Source organism: Quercus lobata, chromosome 12 (assembly GCF_001633185.2).
Source record: "Quercus lobata isolate SW786 chromosome 12, ValleyOak3.0 Primary Assembly, whole genome shotgun sequence".
Lineage (NCBI taxonomy): Eukaryota > Viridiplantae > Streptophyta > Magnoliopsida > Fagales > Fagaceae > Quercus > Quercus lobata.
Genome location: NC_044915.1, coordinates 1,626,185 through 1,643,767, shown reverse-complemented (window position 1 = coordinate 1,643,767; position 17,583 = coordinate 1,626,185). Strand labels below are relative to the sequence as shown.

The window sequence follows — 17,583 nt, the reverse complement described above, 5'->3', positions numbered from 1 at the left end:
AATAAACTCTTGAAATTGGGGAGAAAGGATTAGTAGGCCAAGAGCCGTCGTTGTGCTACAATTATGATACAGTTGACTTTGAGTAGTTGTGAAAAAGTGATAAGTTTATATGAAAATGATAAACAATTACTCACCATCTACCACATAAAAAATAATGACAAAAAATGAAAAGAAGTTGTAGTCTAAAAATAATTATATATATATAAAAAAAAGACAAAAAAAAAAAAAAAACTTTTTTTATACAACCGTGAAATGATGATTTTAAAGTCAAATTGTCAGTTATTTTCAAAAAAAAAAAAAAAAAAAAAAAGGAGTTGCCAATTATTTTAGGCATTGGTTGGTGGGTCAAGTCACGTTTTGAGGTACAGTTTGGAGTTGACAGAAATTTCGGAAGCTATAAAGGAATGACAAAACACCTTCCTAAATACTGTATTATCCTTAAACTTTGAAAAACTTGGTGTAAAAAATAACCTTTCTCAAAAATAATAAAAAAAAAAGATTCGTTATTAATATATATATATATTTATATTAGTGTGAGTGTGGAGCACTGAGAGAGAGTCTCCAATATGGCTTCGTTTTCGCCCTTCTCTGCAATTAGCTCCGCTCCCACTTCCCTTACCACACTTCGTACCCGTCCTCCCACCTCCCATTTTCGCAACCGGTCAGCTCTCTCTCTCACACACAACACTTTTATTCTATTGATATTGTGAGGTGATTATATGTGTATCTTTTTTGTACAGGATTTATGCAGAAGCAGCAACCATAAGGGATGATTTGAAATCTGCTGCAATTGATGTTGTAGCTGATATTAAGACTGAAAGGGTACCCATTGCACACTTATTACCAAAATTCTTAATAATAATTCATACTTCTCATGATTGAACGTGCTTTTCCCTTTGATTATTATTAATAGGTTGTAGTCTTAGGAGGAAGTGGTTTTGTTGGTTCTGCTATTTGCAAGGCTGCTGTTGCCAAGGGCATAGAGGTCATAAGTTTAAGCAGGTCTGAAAATTTTGTTAATACATTTTACTATTATTATTTTTTATTTGCTTTTCTGTACTACATATACGCACCACCTCCTTTCCATGTTGCAGGTCAGGGCGTCCTACTTACCCAAATTCGTGGGTGGATCAGGTAAATTGGGTGACAGGTACATACAAATACAAATACAATACATACATTTATTTTTTATATTATAACTATCCCGCGTATCCTTGTCACGATGGTCACTTCCTAATTATAAGTGTTTGTGAGGGTGTGGGGTAAGAGCCGGGTTCAAGTATCTAGAAGGAGCTTCATACATATATACACTTAGATTATGTTAGAGTAAAATTTATATTTTGTAAAAAAAAAAAAAAAAAAAACCTTGGTCTAGGCCATGGATGCAGACGGTTATATTAATCTTCATTATTATATGCAGGAGATGTTTTCTATGTAAACTGGGATGAAGTACTGGTTGGAGCTACTGCTGTGGTTTCAACCCTTGGAGGTTTTGGTAGCGAGGAACAAATGCTAAGGATTAATGGAGAGGCTAATGTTGTGTCAGTTAATGCTGCAAAGGATTATGGTAAGGAAATGTTTAATTCTCATTCTTTGCAACAAACTATATTATTGAGGACCTTATTGCTTCATTGTTGTCGTTTGTTCTTTCTTTCTTGCTAATGAACCTGTTGTTGGAACATTTTTTTTTTGGTAGAGTCCTAATAGGAAACATATATCAATAGAACTCAATCGCCTATGCTCCACAGAATTTTGTGTTCATTCCCATTCTAATCAGTAATCAATGTCAACCCATCTTCTATTGATGCAAAAGAGCTTTCAAAGAGCTTGCTAATAGTTCTTTATTATAATTTTTTGGATAACTACTTCTCCTTCATTTTAATTATGGTGGATGACTTACATTAGACGGGTATGCTATTCACTTAGTTGGAAATCAATACTGAATAAGAATGGATAGCCTCAAGGATTTAAAGAGAAAAAGTTCCTTAGGCTTTCAGCTTTTTGAATATCTCGTCCATCAGGAGCAGGAAAGGGAGCTGGGGGATTTTCACTGATCTTATATTCTTTGTGATTTTTCACGCATTTTTGTTTCACTAGGAAAGGTTATGATATTCAATTAGTGTTGATTAATAACTTGATATGTGATTAATTTTTTGTGAAATTTTATGTAGAAACCCCAAAGTATCTGGGCTATAAAACTTAGATTTCCGTAAAGGAGGAAAGGTTGCAGTATCCTTAGCTGAGTTTATCAGAAACGTATGGCCCTAATCAATCTTTTTATCTGAAAATGCAGTCTTATGAAACTTACTTCCCAATCTCCAGCTGTGTTAGCCACGTAGGAGCTACCTTAGAGAAATCAATTCTTCATCTCATGATTTCAAGGGAATACTGCAAAGAAGCATAACAACTCATACCAAATATTAAATTATTAACAGCAACAATGTTGGTGCGTCTTCATCTGTTCAGTAGCCACTTCCTTTCAAAATTTGATCTGTCATTGCAGGGAAAACTCATGAAAGAAAAGGGAAAGGGGGGAACTGTGAGTGAACTGGAGACAAAGAGGGGAACTGTGAGTGAACTGGACACATTGTGTTTTGAACGGTGATATATAAAATCATGCTTGAAGTGCATGATTTCTTGAAATTGTGGGTTCTAATTACAATTTATTTGTTTACTTTGGGTCTTAGTGGGATGGAAAGTGCCTTCAACCCAAAGAAGCATGTCGTAGGTTCGAGTCTAGGAACCAACCTCTCCCAAAAATATTTGTGGAGTAAGGCCACCCACCAATTATCTCTCACTGACCCTGCAAAAGCGGGAGCTTTGTGCATTGAATATAGCCTTTTTTATTCTTGGTCTTAGGATCTTTTATATTCTTGATCTTAGGATCTATGGTTAAGTCTTGCTTTGCAAACATGATTTTAAGTTGAAGACACAACTACTTTGAGGTGGCTCCTACACGGCCAAAACAGTTGTAGAATGGAGAATTAAGCTCACAAGAGCTGTATTCTTTAAAAAAAAAAAAAAAAAAAAAAAAAAACTAATAGGGCCTAGTCAAAATGAAAAATAAAATCATCCTTAGCTGTTTTGGCTGGATTCCAATCTTCGAGCTTTCATCCACAACAATAGTCAAGATGATGAAACCTCTTGTTGTTATAAAAAATTCAACTTTTTTAGCTAACAGAACCCTCAAAGTTCCTGAAAACTTCTGTATGTTTCTGGTATTATAGTTGGTACCAGGAATGTGTATATCGTAGAATTTCTAAACTTGATATGTTGGAGAAGATAATTAAGATGTAGACAATAATGCATCATGATTTATGAGATAACAAGCTTTCACAGGTGGTACGATACAAGGATATTTACTTGGTCACCTTTAACCTTTTTTGATTACCTTCCTCGTGTATGTATAAGATCGAATCCATTCAATTTCTAAAAAGGATTCCTAATCCTTACCGAAGGATCAAAGAAAAATGGGTCCAAACCTCCTGCAAGAATGATTTGGAAGATCCAAAACCAAAAATAGTGGTATTGCTAAATATATTTGAATAATATTTAAAAGATTTTATGAAATGGTGATTCAAATGAAATTATTCGAAGTGGATATTATTATTTTATATCTAACCAATTAGATGAATTACTCCTAAAATAAAAGTTCACATAACAAAGGCGATTTCTATTGGCTTTTCTTGAACGAATTTCATAATCCTCTACCACATGTTCTTCCTTGTCCTATTGTTTATGAATTGTGGTCTATGGTGTTCATGTCGTTTGGTATCCACTAGGCGATGCCAAAGATTGTAGTTGAGCTCCTTGCTTGTTGGCAAGGAAATTTTGGTCATCATCGTAATGGTGTTATTTGGATGGCTGTCCCTCATTGTTTGATGTGGTGCATTTGGCGGGAGAGAAACAACCGGTGTTTTGAAGATTCTAAAAGGACTATAGCCGGTTTAAAACTTTTCTTCTTTAAAACTCTATCGGATTGGATGTCTATCATAGGAAGTCATTCTATTTCTTCGGTCTATGATTTGATGGATGCTTGTAATTTATGCATTTGATAATGTTGGTTCCTGGCTGTATACTTCCTGTATACTCTGGTGACTCATTATTAAGTTCTTGAATAAAATTTCCTTTACTTATAAAAAAAAAAAAAAAAAAAAAGTGTTCTTCCTTGTCTCTTTCCTAATGTTCCAACTTGTTGGAACCCCCGAATATTGGCAAAACTACAACTATTGTTAATCAAGGAAATTTCATCTCTATCGAAGATCCAGAGTTGATCCAATTTGAAATAATTCTATCATTTATGTATCTGCAATTCAATATAGATATATATTATCTATACCACTATAGATTATGTATGCCCCTTTGAGCTAATATCCTGTCGTGCGGGCCTCCCGCCAAGGCCCGCTATGCCAAAAGCGAGAGAAAGCCATCCCTCTCTTTCCTTTTTTACGGTCACATGTCCCTCCCATGTGGCGACATGGGAATCTTTACATTATTGCTAATTCGATAATAGTTGGTTTTTAGTTGAAACTTTCACTTTCACAAACTTGGGAAGTCCGATATATATTGAGTTTCTCTTTTATTTGTCAGCAAAGGTGCCACTAATTAAGATTGGGAGACATATTAAAGCCAATGATTGTATAACAACATTATTCATTTTATAGGTTGTTGCTTCCATTCAATTAATTCACTGTCTGCCTATGAACTGTTAAATAACAGAACCCTAAACAGGGCATGGTTTGATGCTTGTGCCATTGTGTAGCCTAATTCTTTATTTGAAGGCAGAAAATATCAGATGATAACTGAAATATTTATACCAAGCAACAGGCTGGAGTTGGAATAATAGTTGTATATTACCAGTTTTCTGGTCTGTCTTTTTTTTTATTTTTTTTTATTTTTTTTTTATATAATAAAATTTTATATTACAGTATTATTATTATTATTATTATTATTATTCTAGGCAATAATTTGGAGCGTAATAGATTACAGAAGTAGTGGAAATCTACAACCAGAAATTGAATAGAAATAAAATTTAATTTTCTTCAAATATCTCCAGTATCATCAAATATATCATACTGCCATATATTTCTTTTTATTCTGATGTCTCTGGAATTTCTCAATTATGTACAAGGGCATATTGATATTGAAAGTATCATGCTAGGAGGGATATTATCTCTTATGTTTTCTTCGTTTCTCCTGACAGGGACTCCAAAGTTTATCTTGATCTCAGTGCATGATTATAATTTACCATCATTTATACTTTCGACTGGATACTTCACTGGAAAGAGGAAAGCAGAGGCAGAAGTTCTTTCCAAATATCCCAACTCTGGTAATTTACCCATCATTTACTTTTTGGGAAAAAATTAAAGATTCTCTCATTAGGAGCAGTACATATTTGGCTTGTCAGTACTTTTGGTGCAGAAGAAATGAAAGTAGGTACCAAAGTAGAAACTTGTTAGGCAAATATTTGTGACTCAGTGGATGACAATCATCTTTGAACCCTTCATTTAGGATGATCAATGAGTTTGCCAGATGTTGCTAATCTTCAAACCTGCCTATTGATCTACTTAGTCAGTGATCAATTAATGGTAAATAAATACCAGAATTTTCTTAATACAGAGATCAGATATGTATACAACAACATTCCCCCCCAACAAAAGAAAGAAAAATCCCTCATTATTTCATTATTTTGACGTTATACTGAAATTTTAATTTCAGGTGTCGTATTAAGACCGGGTTTTATATATGGGAAAAGGAGGGTGGATGGTTTCGAGATTCCTCTGGATTTAGTAGGGGAACCAGTGGAGAGAATTCTGCGTGCTACTGAGAGCTTTACCAGACCTTTGAGTTCTCTTCCAGCATCTGATCTGCTCTTGGTTCCTCCTGTTAGTGTTGATGATGTTGCACTTGCAGCTATCAATGCAGTCTCAGATGATGACTTCTTCGGCATTTTTACAATTGAACAAATCAAGGAAGCTGCAGAAAAAGCGAGGGCAGAAAAAGTGAGGGTCTGATTTAGCTTATCTGCATATAATCAAAGATGGTAATTAGACAGGCAGGTTTATGGGTATCACATAAGACCTTGTATGGAGACAAAATACATTGAACCATTGTAAGGTTTGGAAATGGCTTATACAAACTGGCTTGAGGTAAAACATTTACATTTTCGTATTATTGGCATTTGAAGTCCCATAGTTTTCTGGTTTTTTAACCAAAATGTATCAATTTATAATGTTACTAGTACCCACAACCACCAATCCTACTACTTTGTTCTTAGTGTGCTGACCAGATACCATGCCTATAAATGACCTAAGAGCCATATGTATTGTGTAAAGGGTCTTTGTGAAAGGCTTCCTGAAACCTTTTTAGGTTTTTGTACAATGTCCTCCTACCAATATCTTGTAGTCCTAGTAACTAGCATAATAATGTATCTTGAAATCTTTTAGGTTTTTTCTACAATGTCACCATTAGATATTGTAGTTCAAGTAACTTGCACAATGATGTTTGAGCTTTCAATTTCAGCATTGGGCCGTAATATTCATCTGGGGTGCATCGGCCTCTGAACTTATTTGTCCAAAAAAAAAATGATGTTATTTGGAGAGCTAAGCAAGGAGATCATTAACTTAAGCTTATAGTTCCCCCCGCGCGGGAGGAGTTTAGATTCGATAAAATAAAAGATAAGGTACATAGTCAACAAGCTTAGATTAGTGTATGCGTAGGAAGAAAGGATATTAGATTTGATAAAATAATAGATAAGGGAACATAGTCAACAAGCTTAAATTAGTCTATGCGAAAGTAGCTGCTGAACATCCTAAATGTAGTCAAAATGCAAGTGATTTGGACAAGCGCAAAAGTACAAAGAGTGTATATCATAAGATCCCATAATCCCTAGTTCATCAGTACATTTATTTGCTTCACGATGGATGTGCTTCACAGAAATTTGTCATGACCTAGCGACTGGTGGGGATGTTCCTGCAACTGGAGACCAAAATGAAAATGAGGAGGAATATTAGCTAGTAACAAACCTAGATACTTGAAATTTTGAGAATTAAATTAATAAAGCCTTCATTCCATGCCAATAATAATCCTTTCCTGCAGTTAAACTAGTTGAGGTTCCTATGGACTTAAATTACCCAAACGATCACGTATCAATCCTCAGCTGGAGTATACTATTTCTTCTACAACTACCCTACCATCAGTGTCAAAGTTTGACACTACCACAGGGCACAGGTGGAGGATGATATTCAATTAGGGTGTTTGTTAATTGTTACGAGTATCCTCTAGCTGATAAATTCAATAATAAACCTATTCAGGAAAAAGCCAAATATTCCCTAATGGCAAAAATGAAGATCAGGGACAATGGCAATCCATGGGTAAAAATAGTGATGGATATATATATATATATATATATATAAATTCAATCACTAATAAAAAATATCAGCTAATATACTAGTCTAGGACTCTCTAGTCCAATGGCAATTTCTTAGTAAGAAAAGTAGAGCGATTGTGGAGCTTGGAGTTTCCATATCCAATTCCAAAAGATTTTGAGTTCTAGAATGAGTGGTGTTCAGTGAGAAATTTGTAGGTAGAAGACATCATACAAATGCCAGATTTCAAGTTAAAAATAAAGAGTGTCAGAAAGTTTTGTATAAAGGAAGAAAATGAAGTAGCATGTATGAGATGAGATTGAGGAACTCAAAGATGAGTGTTCCCCGAATTAGTAGGTGAAATCAAATGAGGTCTGCTAGAGTGAGAGATATTTCATTTTGTATCTTACCTGCTCTTAGTCTTAACCCTAAGTTGGTTATAAAATCAATTAGTGGGTCAATCAAGCCTATAAAAATCCTAAGTATATGTGGGCTAATTATTTCATAACTTTTTTGTCACAATTCTGATGTGACAGATTGTGAGTAGCTGTCTATGACTTACACATAGACCTACCATTTTTTCTCTATCATTCACACCTTGCCACATCAAAATTGTAAAATAATTTGTGGTCCTAGTTTTTTATTTCTTTTTTTTTCATAAGATAATAAAAACATTTCCTTGCACCAAACTCTAGCATAAATTCAGGTGGATTATTTCAAGTTCACACATGGGATGTTCCATGAATTACACTCAGCTTCCAAATCATAACCCCATGAGAAACGCATGACCTAGGTTCATATTTTCGTTACACCATAAAAAACACATGACCTCAGTCCATATTTTGAATTTTTGTGCACTATAAGAAATTAAGAATAAGATCACACCGGTTCCTACATAGGTGTTAAAAGAAATTGCTCTCTCTGCACTTTTCCATGTAACCTATCTTGGTCCAACGTGGGCTGGACTTTATTCTTTAATTGGGAATAATCTGGGCTTGGTTCATTCAATCTGCTTACTATAGCATGGGTAATCTTTTATCCCAAGCGGTCTGAGAAACTGGTCCTCAGTTCATTATTTTGCCCTATCTGATTATTGAGCAGATTAAAAAGCTTAACAAATTATGAGCCGTCATTTGTCACCTTTTGGAGATTTTTTTTTTCTTTTTTCTTTTATTTTTGGAAAATATAACCTTTACCGATTGTGACCTGTATTTTTAACATCTGAGCCATTCAAAGAACTAAAATAAAATGAGAGATTTAAGGCTTTTTAAGGTCTAGCCATAATGATGTCATAAATAATTTAATAATTAAATAAAATACAAAAAAATGAACAAATTTGTAAAAATGAACAATCTTGATCTAAAAAATATAGAGAAATAAAACCAATTCAAAATCTATCTTCAAAACTCTTATAGAAGAAAAAATAGAAGATTATAAAGCATAAAATAAAAGATATTAAATTACAATTAAACTTTCAAGTATATTAGCTATTCTAAATATCTTTCAAGAACAAAACATAATGATAAATGCTAAATATATTACTAAAAATAAAAATAATAAAAGTTTAGTCATTTTATTGGTTGGTGCTGTAAACTATTTTAATAGATTTGATCCTTTAAACTGTTTTTAAGTATAAGAGATCTGATGATTGAATAAGAGAATTGTGGTTCAATCTTCAATTACATTAAAAATTGATTAATGTCTTAGTCTGATAATAAAGAGTTATTATTAGAAGTAAACACTATAGGTTGAAACTATATATATACCATTCCTTACCATTTCAAAGCATTTAGCCTAGTGATTTAGTCTGATAATAAAGAGTTATCAATTAGAAGTAAACACTATAGGTTGAAACTATATATACCATTCCTTACCATTTCAAAACATCCAGCCCAGTGGTTATAAATAAAAAATAAATAGGTAGTCTAAACTGTAGTAAAGGTTTAGTGAACGAGCCGGTTCCCACAGTTTAACAATCGTTCTATCTCTCTAAAAAAAAGCTAATTTGCAGTTAACACCATGCTGGTTGGAAATCGCAAAACTAACGTCCAAAGCTAATAAAAATACAAAGGGACTAAACGAAAAGCTCTGAGAAGGTAATAAAAATACAAAGGGACTAAACGAAAAGCTCTGAGAAGGCATTCACTGTAGAACACAGCAACGTTTTATTTCTCCATGAGAGTGATGTTTTCATACAGTTTTGCACAAGCTCAAGCAATCAGATGCAATTCAGCCCCTGCACAAATTTGATATATAATATTATTGATCCTTCTATAAAGAAAAGTCACATAGCCCACTCATACAATTGAAAATTTTTAACACCACGGATTACCTCTGCTTAATGTTGCCAAAAGCGTAGCAATGCCTAGCTGTGCTGTTTCTTCGCAATAGATTGCTCCGTAAGGTACCTGCCAAAATGCCAGTAAGGCACTTAAAAATAGTCGTAACAACATACTTTTTTTTTTTTTTTTTGGGAGAGGGAACAACATAATGAATTGATGTACTACTAAATTTAGGAGGACCAATGAAAACCATTACTAATGCCAAAACCAATTAGAGAAGCACCATTATGGCGTTTAGATAATTAAAAGTGAAAGATGACCAGTCACAGGCTGATCGACTTGGGTCTGTCAATGCCATGACTTCACTTCACTCACACTCTAGTTGTTTCGATAGAAACTTTGTGTAAAGATAGTTTTTCGTGTTTTCTAGTGTTTGGTAGCATCAGAAAAAATGAGTTAAAAGGAAAACTATCTTTGGTAAACAGAAAAAATATAGCTTATTTTTAGAGATTGTTTTCCACTAATTTTTTTTGGAAAACAACTCTATCTCACAATAAGCTAATTAAAGAAAGTTAGGAAATAATTTTTCAACTCATTTAAGGTTGCTATCAAACATTGGAAGATGGGATAGTTTAATAGAAAACACTTTTTGATAAATGACTCATTTTCTAGAAAATATTATCGACAAAACAAACAGTGTCAATATATAAAAAATGTGCTTATGGCTAAAGTGGATTTAACTGGAACAAATCATGGCACTAAGTAACAAACTATAAATATATTAGGGCTTAAAGAGGAACATCAAGAAAAAGGTAAGCAAACTAAATTGCCTCAAATTTGTGAGGTTGACCCATAAAAAAAATAGTTTTTTAGCATTGTGATCCATTGTGTGTAAGGAGAGAGATATGAAAAGTGACATGTAGCTCAAACCTGGAACATGAAGTGGCTGCATTATAGACGATCAGTATCAATTGAAAAAAATCTGTGTTTAATAATACTACTGAACGGAAACTTGATACTTACTTGCCAGTGTAGAAGCCTGCAGAATACCAAGCATTTAAAACAACAGCCAGATCTGTTTCAGAGCTAGTACTTTGAGCTGTTTCTCCATCAGTTTTTTCTTTATCTGCATTCCGTGAAAAAAAATTCGAAATATGATAAGACATTAGATCAGCACCCTGTTTTTATCTACACAATATACATAGTAAAAAAGAATGACAGCTAAACCATCAAAATAAGTTGGTTAGGCAAAGCACAAGTGGGAGCGGGGGATTCAGTTCTTATCATGAACCAAAGGGACATCTTAACAATATGCTTTATATGAGAAAAAGCAAGGTCATGACATGTAAATAAAACTAAAGCTACTGAGTTTTAAGTCCAGACTCCAGAGTGTATTGATATGTTTTAAGTAAGGGATAACAAGTAGAAAAGTAATAATAGTTAGTACAAGCTTAAAAAGCCCCTCAATTGCACAAGTGAACAAATAGAAAAACAAGTTATCCACAGGGAAAAATAAATAGGGTCCAACAAACGATACAAGCAGATCAACCAAGCAGAAAAAATTACATACCCCAAAGAAACAAAATTGAGAAATTAGAAAATATCCAAGTTAAAATGAGGTAAAAGGGGGTCGTCTAATCATCAATGAAAAACAGAAAGGACTTTGCAAGGCAAAAGAAACTAGTTTTCACATTTCCAAATAGGACCTTTTAACCCAACATTCTAGCTATTTGCATGGCAGCACCATTGATAAACCATCATAAAACTACCAACAAGCAAAATTTTCATGCAAATCTCTTCCTTTAGGAAATCCATGCTCACCTTCATTTATATTAGAATCACCAGAAATTTGTGGCTTCACGGAAGATAGTGCCTTTTCTGCAGCTCCCATTGCTGCTTGGACAATGTTACCATCTTTGAGAAGGCAAGATATTTCACTTCTAGGAACCGTTGCCACAGAACCATCAGTGCAAGTCTTGCCCACACATGTCCCACCCAAAGAACAGCCAGGACATGAAGTACATGGGGCCGCCAAGCATTGGTAAACATAGGGGCAACATGAACAGACTACATTTGGATGAGAATCTAGGCTTGCAGGGATGGCATGTTCTTGAGAAGTAGAACAGCTACCCCACTGTACACCAGAACCTTCACCAGAATATTGATAGTTCCAACCACCATATTGATGAAGCTGCTCCAAAATCTTTTGCCTATTCTCCTCAAGCTCATAATAAGAGTTGAGTAACTTGTTATAATCCTCTGCACCATGATAATATGACCTGTCTTTACTGGCATCTTGCTCGAGTAGACTATTTGATGAATTTATATAGGGTTCAGGTGCATGTGAATCTACCCAATGATTTTCCTTAACTTCTGAAAGATTACTAGTCTCTCCTGAGTATATTGCAGTACTTGATGCAACAGTGCTTTTCTCATCTGCGTCCCTAATTTTTATAATTTAAAAAATACATATATTTGAGAGATGGTAAAAAATTTACACTAAAAATAAGCAAAAGAATATAAGCCCTAGAAGAACAACAATTGCCTTGCATGCAATACTAGAATTTATGCAATGATCTGGTTTTGAGGAATTTATGCAATGATCTTTTTGAGCTTATGTAATTTTTTTTTTTTTTTTTTTTTTAGGATAGGTAATAGAAAGTTTTATTGAATAAAAGTACATCATGTTCACGATGGTGAACAAATTGTACTTGAAACAATAACAAAAAAATCAAAGAGAAGAAATAAGATTTTGAGCTTATGTATGCCTGCATGACCTGTATGTATGCAACTATTTTCGGTTAATTTTGACCCACATATTGTGACTCAACCCTTTATTATGCATTAGTATAAAATAAAATAGTTCTCATGCATAATATCAATACAAAGCATAGAGACAAAGAATGATAGTGTACATTCACCTTCTTTCTCCTCCTTTTAATAAAAAAAATAACATACTCTTTGCATAATATCAACAAAAAAATGTAGAGACAAAGAAAGATGATAAGGTCTATTTTATTTTTATTTTAAATTATATTGCTTTTATAGGATTAGCACACTTTCCCCTCATCTTAGATAAAAGCTTTCCTATGGTGGGGTTTAGCTTGATAATCAAGTATACTGCAGAGACACAATATTCAATTCATAATTCAACATGAAACAAAAAGCATGGTGCTAATACTTCTTTTTCAAATGACATGATATCCATAAATTCAAAATCATAATTTTTTTTTTTTTTTTTTTGAGAGAGTTTCAATCTATAGCGTTTGCTCCTAATGATAACTCTTTATCATCAAACTAATACACCAATTGGTTTTTGGTGTAAGCGGAGATTGAACTTCAGATCTCTTATTCAACCATCAGAGACTTTACTAGTTGAACTAACTGGAACTCATAAAATCATAAAGTTATGGACAAATAATTTGTTATAGTCTTTTGCCTAGGCTTTATGGCAATCCTAAGCCACCTTATTGCAAGTAAAACCTACATGGCATTTTGCAATACCAGTAGCCAACAGAACTAAGGGTCTGTTTGCTTTAGCTTATTTTGTTTATTTGGTTATGTATTATTTTTCAAAGCCTCCGTAAAAGCATCTCTCTTTGTGGCACATCCACACACTTTCTTTCTTTTTTTATTTAATATTCGTTTTCAACAAGTTCATCTCAATCGAATATTGCTGATAACAGTAAGATTTCATAATTTTTTTTGAAATGAAGTTATAGGTTCCAAAATTCCAATTAAGATATGCAACCCATTCCCTCCATTAAATTACTGGTATCTTCAAAATGAACCAACTAAGAACATTTTATTAGAATGTATGCAAATATATTTCTGTTGTTTGAAATGAAACCAGGCTATGCCGACAATACAATGTGATTATCTATATTCAATTACAAGTTATATTCCTTTATGTATAAGAAGTTTAAAGTCCATGATGCATTACTCAAAATTTTCCAAGAGAAAAAGGTAGGTCAGAGGTGGTAAAGGTATTGATGCCAAATGCTTTTAAGACATCTGATCTTCTTGTAAAGAAAGGCCACACCTCCTTTTTTGCAGATGAATAAGAGGTGCACAGAGTTGCCCAGATTATTCTATAAGGGATAGGTAATTTGCAATAGAACACAACTTAGTTAAGAGAGATTTTGGTGATCAATTATGTCCTTTTCAAATGTGCTTTTTAATAATAAGTGAATAGAATTCCATTAAAAAAGAGCAAAATAAAGCCCTATGGAGGTGATGAATACTATCTTCAAACTCCCAAAGATTATCATTCTATGTGGATGCATATGCTTGATGGATTGGATCATGCCAGGTTCTATTGCAGACTTATTATTTTGTTGGCAACATTGGCTAGGGAAACATAATTCTAATATTTAGAATTTGGTTCTAGGCTATTTGATGTGGACTATTTGGACAGAACATAATTGACGTTCTTTTGAGGATATTGAGAAATCAGTGGTTCAATTGTTAGATTTGTGCCAGCGGACTCTCTTAGATTGGTCTCGATGTTGGTGTTTCTCGGATTGCTTTGCTCTCATTGATTTTCTTTTGTATCATAAAATAGTTTTATGATTCCTTTATTTCTCTTTGTTTCGGTGTTGTCCTTTGTTCACTATCGTGAACTCTATGTATTTTTTCTTTTATTCCTTTTTTAATAATATTACTCTTATCACCTATAAAAAAAAAAGATCTTCCCAAGTGTTAAGGTTGCACTTTTTTTTTTATAAATAATGAAACTTTAGTGATACAAAAAACAATCACTCAAGTATACAGGATGTATACTTAAGGTTGCACTTTTTTTTTGCATTTTTTCAATGAAATATCACCTTTTTAAAAAAAGGCTTGTGCATGTGGACCTCAAAAAAGCTCATTACCATTGCAAACTCTGGATTTTATTCCTTTTTTTTGTATAGTTTAAAAATATTTACACTTGTCTCTCACACTGTAGTACTAAATTCTACAAATTGGAAATTGTGAGAAAGTATGTTCCCTGGTTGACTCTTGCCTTAATTGCATAAATCCACCCTAAACTATGGGGTGCTTGCACTTTGCACCCCAAAGCATAAAAACTTGCAATTAACACCCCAATTTAGACAAAGATAGCAATTTGCATCCAATTGTTCAATTGGCTGTTAACTTTAAGAGTCACATGCTATGCACTTGACCTCTAAACAAGAAAAAGATGAACTACGTTTTCATAACAAGATTTACCAAACTACCCTCCTTAAACTATAATGAAAATCACAGCAGTAGAATGCCCCAAACCCCAATCACCCATATCTATTTGATTCAGGCTAAAGCATGGCAATCTTAAGCCGGCTGAAACACAGTGAGAAGCAAATGTATTAGGAACAGTCGTTAAAGGCGATGCCCTACACCGAGCTGAGGGCTCCATCAAATTGCTCAATTATAGGCCTTGTATCAGAAACAAGAAGACAACCTTCGCAAGCCATTGATGAAAGCAGAATCATCCCAAAGTTGTAAAGTGAAAACACCCCATAATTTAGAGTGGATTCGTACAATTAACCCATAATTTAATTGGTAAGTTATACACACACCCTCTAGATCTTTAACCCAGGAACTGATCCTCCACATTGCCCTTACAACCGCAAGAAGTGTTACTTGAGCCATGGCTTATTGACACTATCATATAGAATATTGTTCTAAAAAACCAAAAAAAAAAAAAAAAGACTCACTCATTTCTTATATATTACAGGCTCCAAAACATAAAAATACCATAACAAAACTCAAAACATTCATTATCTCTTCACACTGCACATTAACATTTCCAATAATTTTATTTTATTTTTGAAAAGTAACATATCCAATAATTTTATAGAAAATAAATAGCATATATTAGATCACAAATAGGCAGTAGAATAATAAATTTACCAACCTTCTAGCCTCATGAGTTCCGTTAACATTAGCAGAGACATTTTCCTTGGTGCTGCCAACAGCTTTTCCTCCCTCGGTTGAAGTTTCATGACCTTTTTTGCTATGCATTATCTGGAAGATGAGGCAATTGAAAAGATTACAATGTTACTACAACTAAAAAATTGTGATGATTTTTAATAAAAAAATATTTGTTGCAAAATACATGCATGATCATATGTCAGTTATCACTGTATTTAAAGAAAAAAGAATTGGTAAGTTCTATTCCACAGTTCTCTTATTTGTATATTTTTCAATAACCAATCAGTATCTATTTTCCCTTTTTGTTTCGGGTTTGATCAATGGTTCTTTCACTCCATTAATCATTATATTGTACATGCATGTGTGTTTGCATGCCTGTTGTTTGTCTATTTACTAAGTAACTTTCAATCTTTTATGTCCTTTATTTATTTTTTTTTTTTTGATAAATCAATCTTTTATGTCATTTATATACATTGATCATAAGGAACCTTTCTAAAGAAGATCCCCTTAGACTCGCCTCTAGCCAATAAAACTTACGGACAATTGACCCCACCCGCAAAAACTAGTAGCCAGGTAATCCAGAGTCATTCATTCCTAATAGGCTAAGAAGTTTATACTCATGCTCATGCCCCGGAGCTATACATATATAACCCCAAGGGGGACTAGAAATGGGAGATTTGAAGCTAGTGACCTCAGCTTCATGAGGCGCGGTCCGCAGCCGATTGTGCTCTCCCTTATTATGTTCCTAAAAACAAGAGAGCTAATAACAATTAGAACCTCTAGTAATTTGATCCATCCCAAATTCACCAAAATATTTTTCTATAAAATTGTTATTGTTTTGAAACCCATAAGTACCAAGAGAATCTAATACATGCCAATGCAATGAACATGTAGTAAATTTAGTTTTTTATCCACTTGTTAAAATCAAGCAAAGAATGAAAACTTTCCACTCTTTTTTTTTTTAACTAATAAATGCTACTTCTAAATTCTAACTCTACACAATTCACTAATACATTTAATTCTTAATTTTTATTATTATTTAAGTATAGCCAAGTGAAGTAATGCCTCAGCCAAGCTTATATCATAAATAAAACAAGCATAAAAATTTGGACTAATTCAGATACAGAACTGGCAAAGCAGAATCAGTGTAATAGAATAGAATATGTTATATACACAGAGAGAGAGAGGACCTTGTACTTGGATATGGCGGCGTCGAAGGCGTTGATGAGAGCGGAATCATCCCACAAGTCGCCTTCCTTCCCCATTTTTTTGTTGTTTATGCGGATGCTCTATTCTCTGTCCCAACTCCAACAAAACCCTTCTTCCCTCTTTCTCTTTTGAGTCTTTGTGGACTGGGTTTACTTTTCTTTTGTACGCAACCCTATCAACGAAAATATTAAAGTTTATGGTAAGTTGAATGTTTTCAAAAAATTTGAGGTTTAAACTTTAAAGTTTAAACCCAAAAAAAACAAAACAAAACAAAACAAAACAATACAATTTGATATCCAAGTTTGGGCCTGTAATTTACCCAGTATTTTTTTATGTTCCAATTTGGTGTTTACTGTTCAGTATCTGGAATTGCATAAAATATGCTATTTTACCACTAAAAAGTAGTAGTACTTTTTATCTATTATACCATACTATACCACTTTACATTATAATACACTCAAGAGCAATAGCATTAGTGGTTGCAAAAGTTTACAAAATACAGAAAGTGTTTAATTTTGCACATTTTAACCAAAAAAAACCCACATCATCGGTGCTTGTAAAAGTGTGCAAATATACAAAACTGCTACAATAACCATGTATAAATGTACAGTTACTGTAACTTTGCAAATCATTATTTTATTATATTCTCTCTCACATAGTCAGACTCTATCCCTTCTTCTTCTCTCTTCTTTTTCTTCTTCATCTCACGCGCTCTCTCTTCACCTACACAACTAATCAACCATCTGTCTGCCCACCACCACTCAACCGACGCAACCCACAACTAACATTTTACAACACATAAAAATCCAACC

The 17,583-nt window shown here is 33.5% G+C and overlaps 2 protein-coding genes across 3 annotated transcripts; one reads left to right on the top strand and one right to left on the bottom strand.

Annotated features, from left to right (window-relative positions):
• The first annotated feature begins 524 nt into the window (after window positions 1-524).
• LOC115972256 (uncharacterized protein At1g32220, chloroplastic) lies at window positions 525-6,235 on the top strand. The gene is made up of 7 exons (XM_031092471.1): window positions 525-661; window positions 741-822; window positions 914-1,002; window positions 1,095-1,150; window positions 1,421-1,567; window positions 5,204-5,329; window positions 5,719-6,235. The coding sequence occupies exons 1-7, from the start codon at window positions 567-569 to the stop codon at window positions 6,012-6,014; spliced, it is 891 nt and encodes a 296-aa protein (XP_030948331.1). The 5' UTR covers window positions 525-566; the 3' UTR covers window positions 6,015-6,235.
• Window positions 6,236-9,250: 3,015 nt separating this feature from the next.
• On the bottom strand, window positions 9,251-16,982 carry LOC115972402. Of its 2 annotated transcripts, XM_031092683.1 has the most exons (7): window positions 16,753-16,982; window positions 16,254-16,307; window positions 15,546-15,655; window positions 11,471-12,093; window positions 10,673-10,775; window positions 9,700-9,775; window positions 9,251-9,603 (listed from the first exon to the last, which is right to left on the bottom strand). In XM_031092683.1, the coding sequence occupies exons 1-6, from the start codon at window positions 16,825-16,827 to the stop codon at window positions 9,733-9,735; spliced, it is 1,008 nt and encodes a 335-aa protein (XP_030948543.1). In that variant the 5' UTR covers window positions 16,828-16,982; the 3' UTR covers window positions 9,251-9,603; window positions 9,700-9,732. The 2 variants fall into 2 exon arrangements, with proteins under 2 accessions (XP_030948543.1, XP_030948544.1); XM_031092684.1 differs by lacking the exon at window positions 16,254-16,307 and having other exon boundaries at window positions 16,753-16,981.
• Window positions 16,983-17,583: the final 601 nt, after the last annotated feature.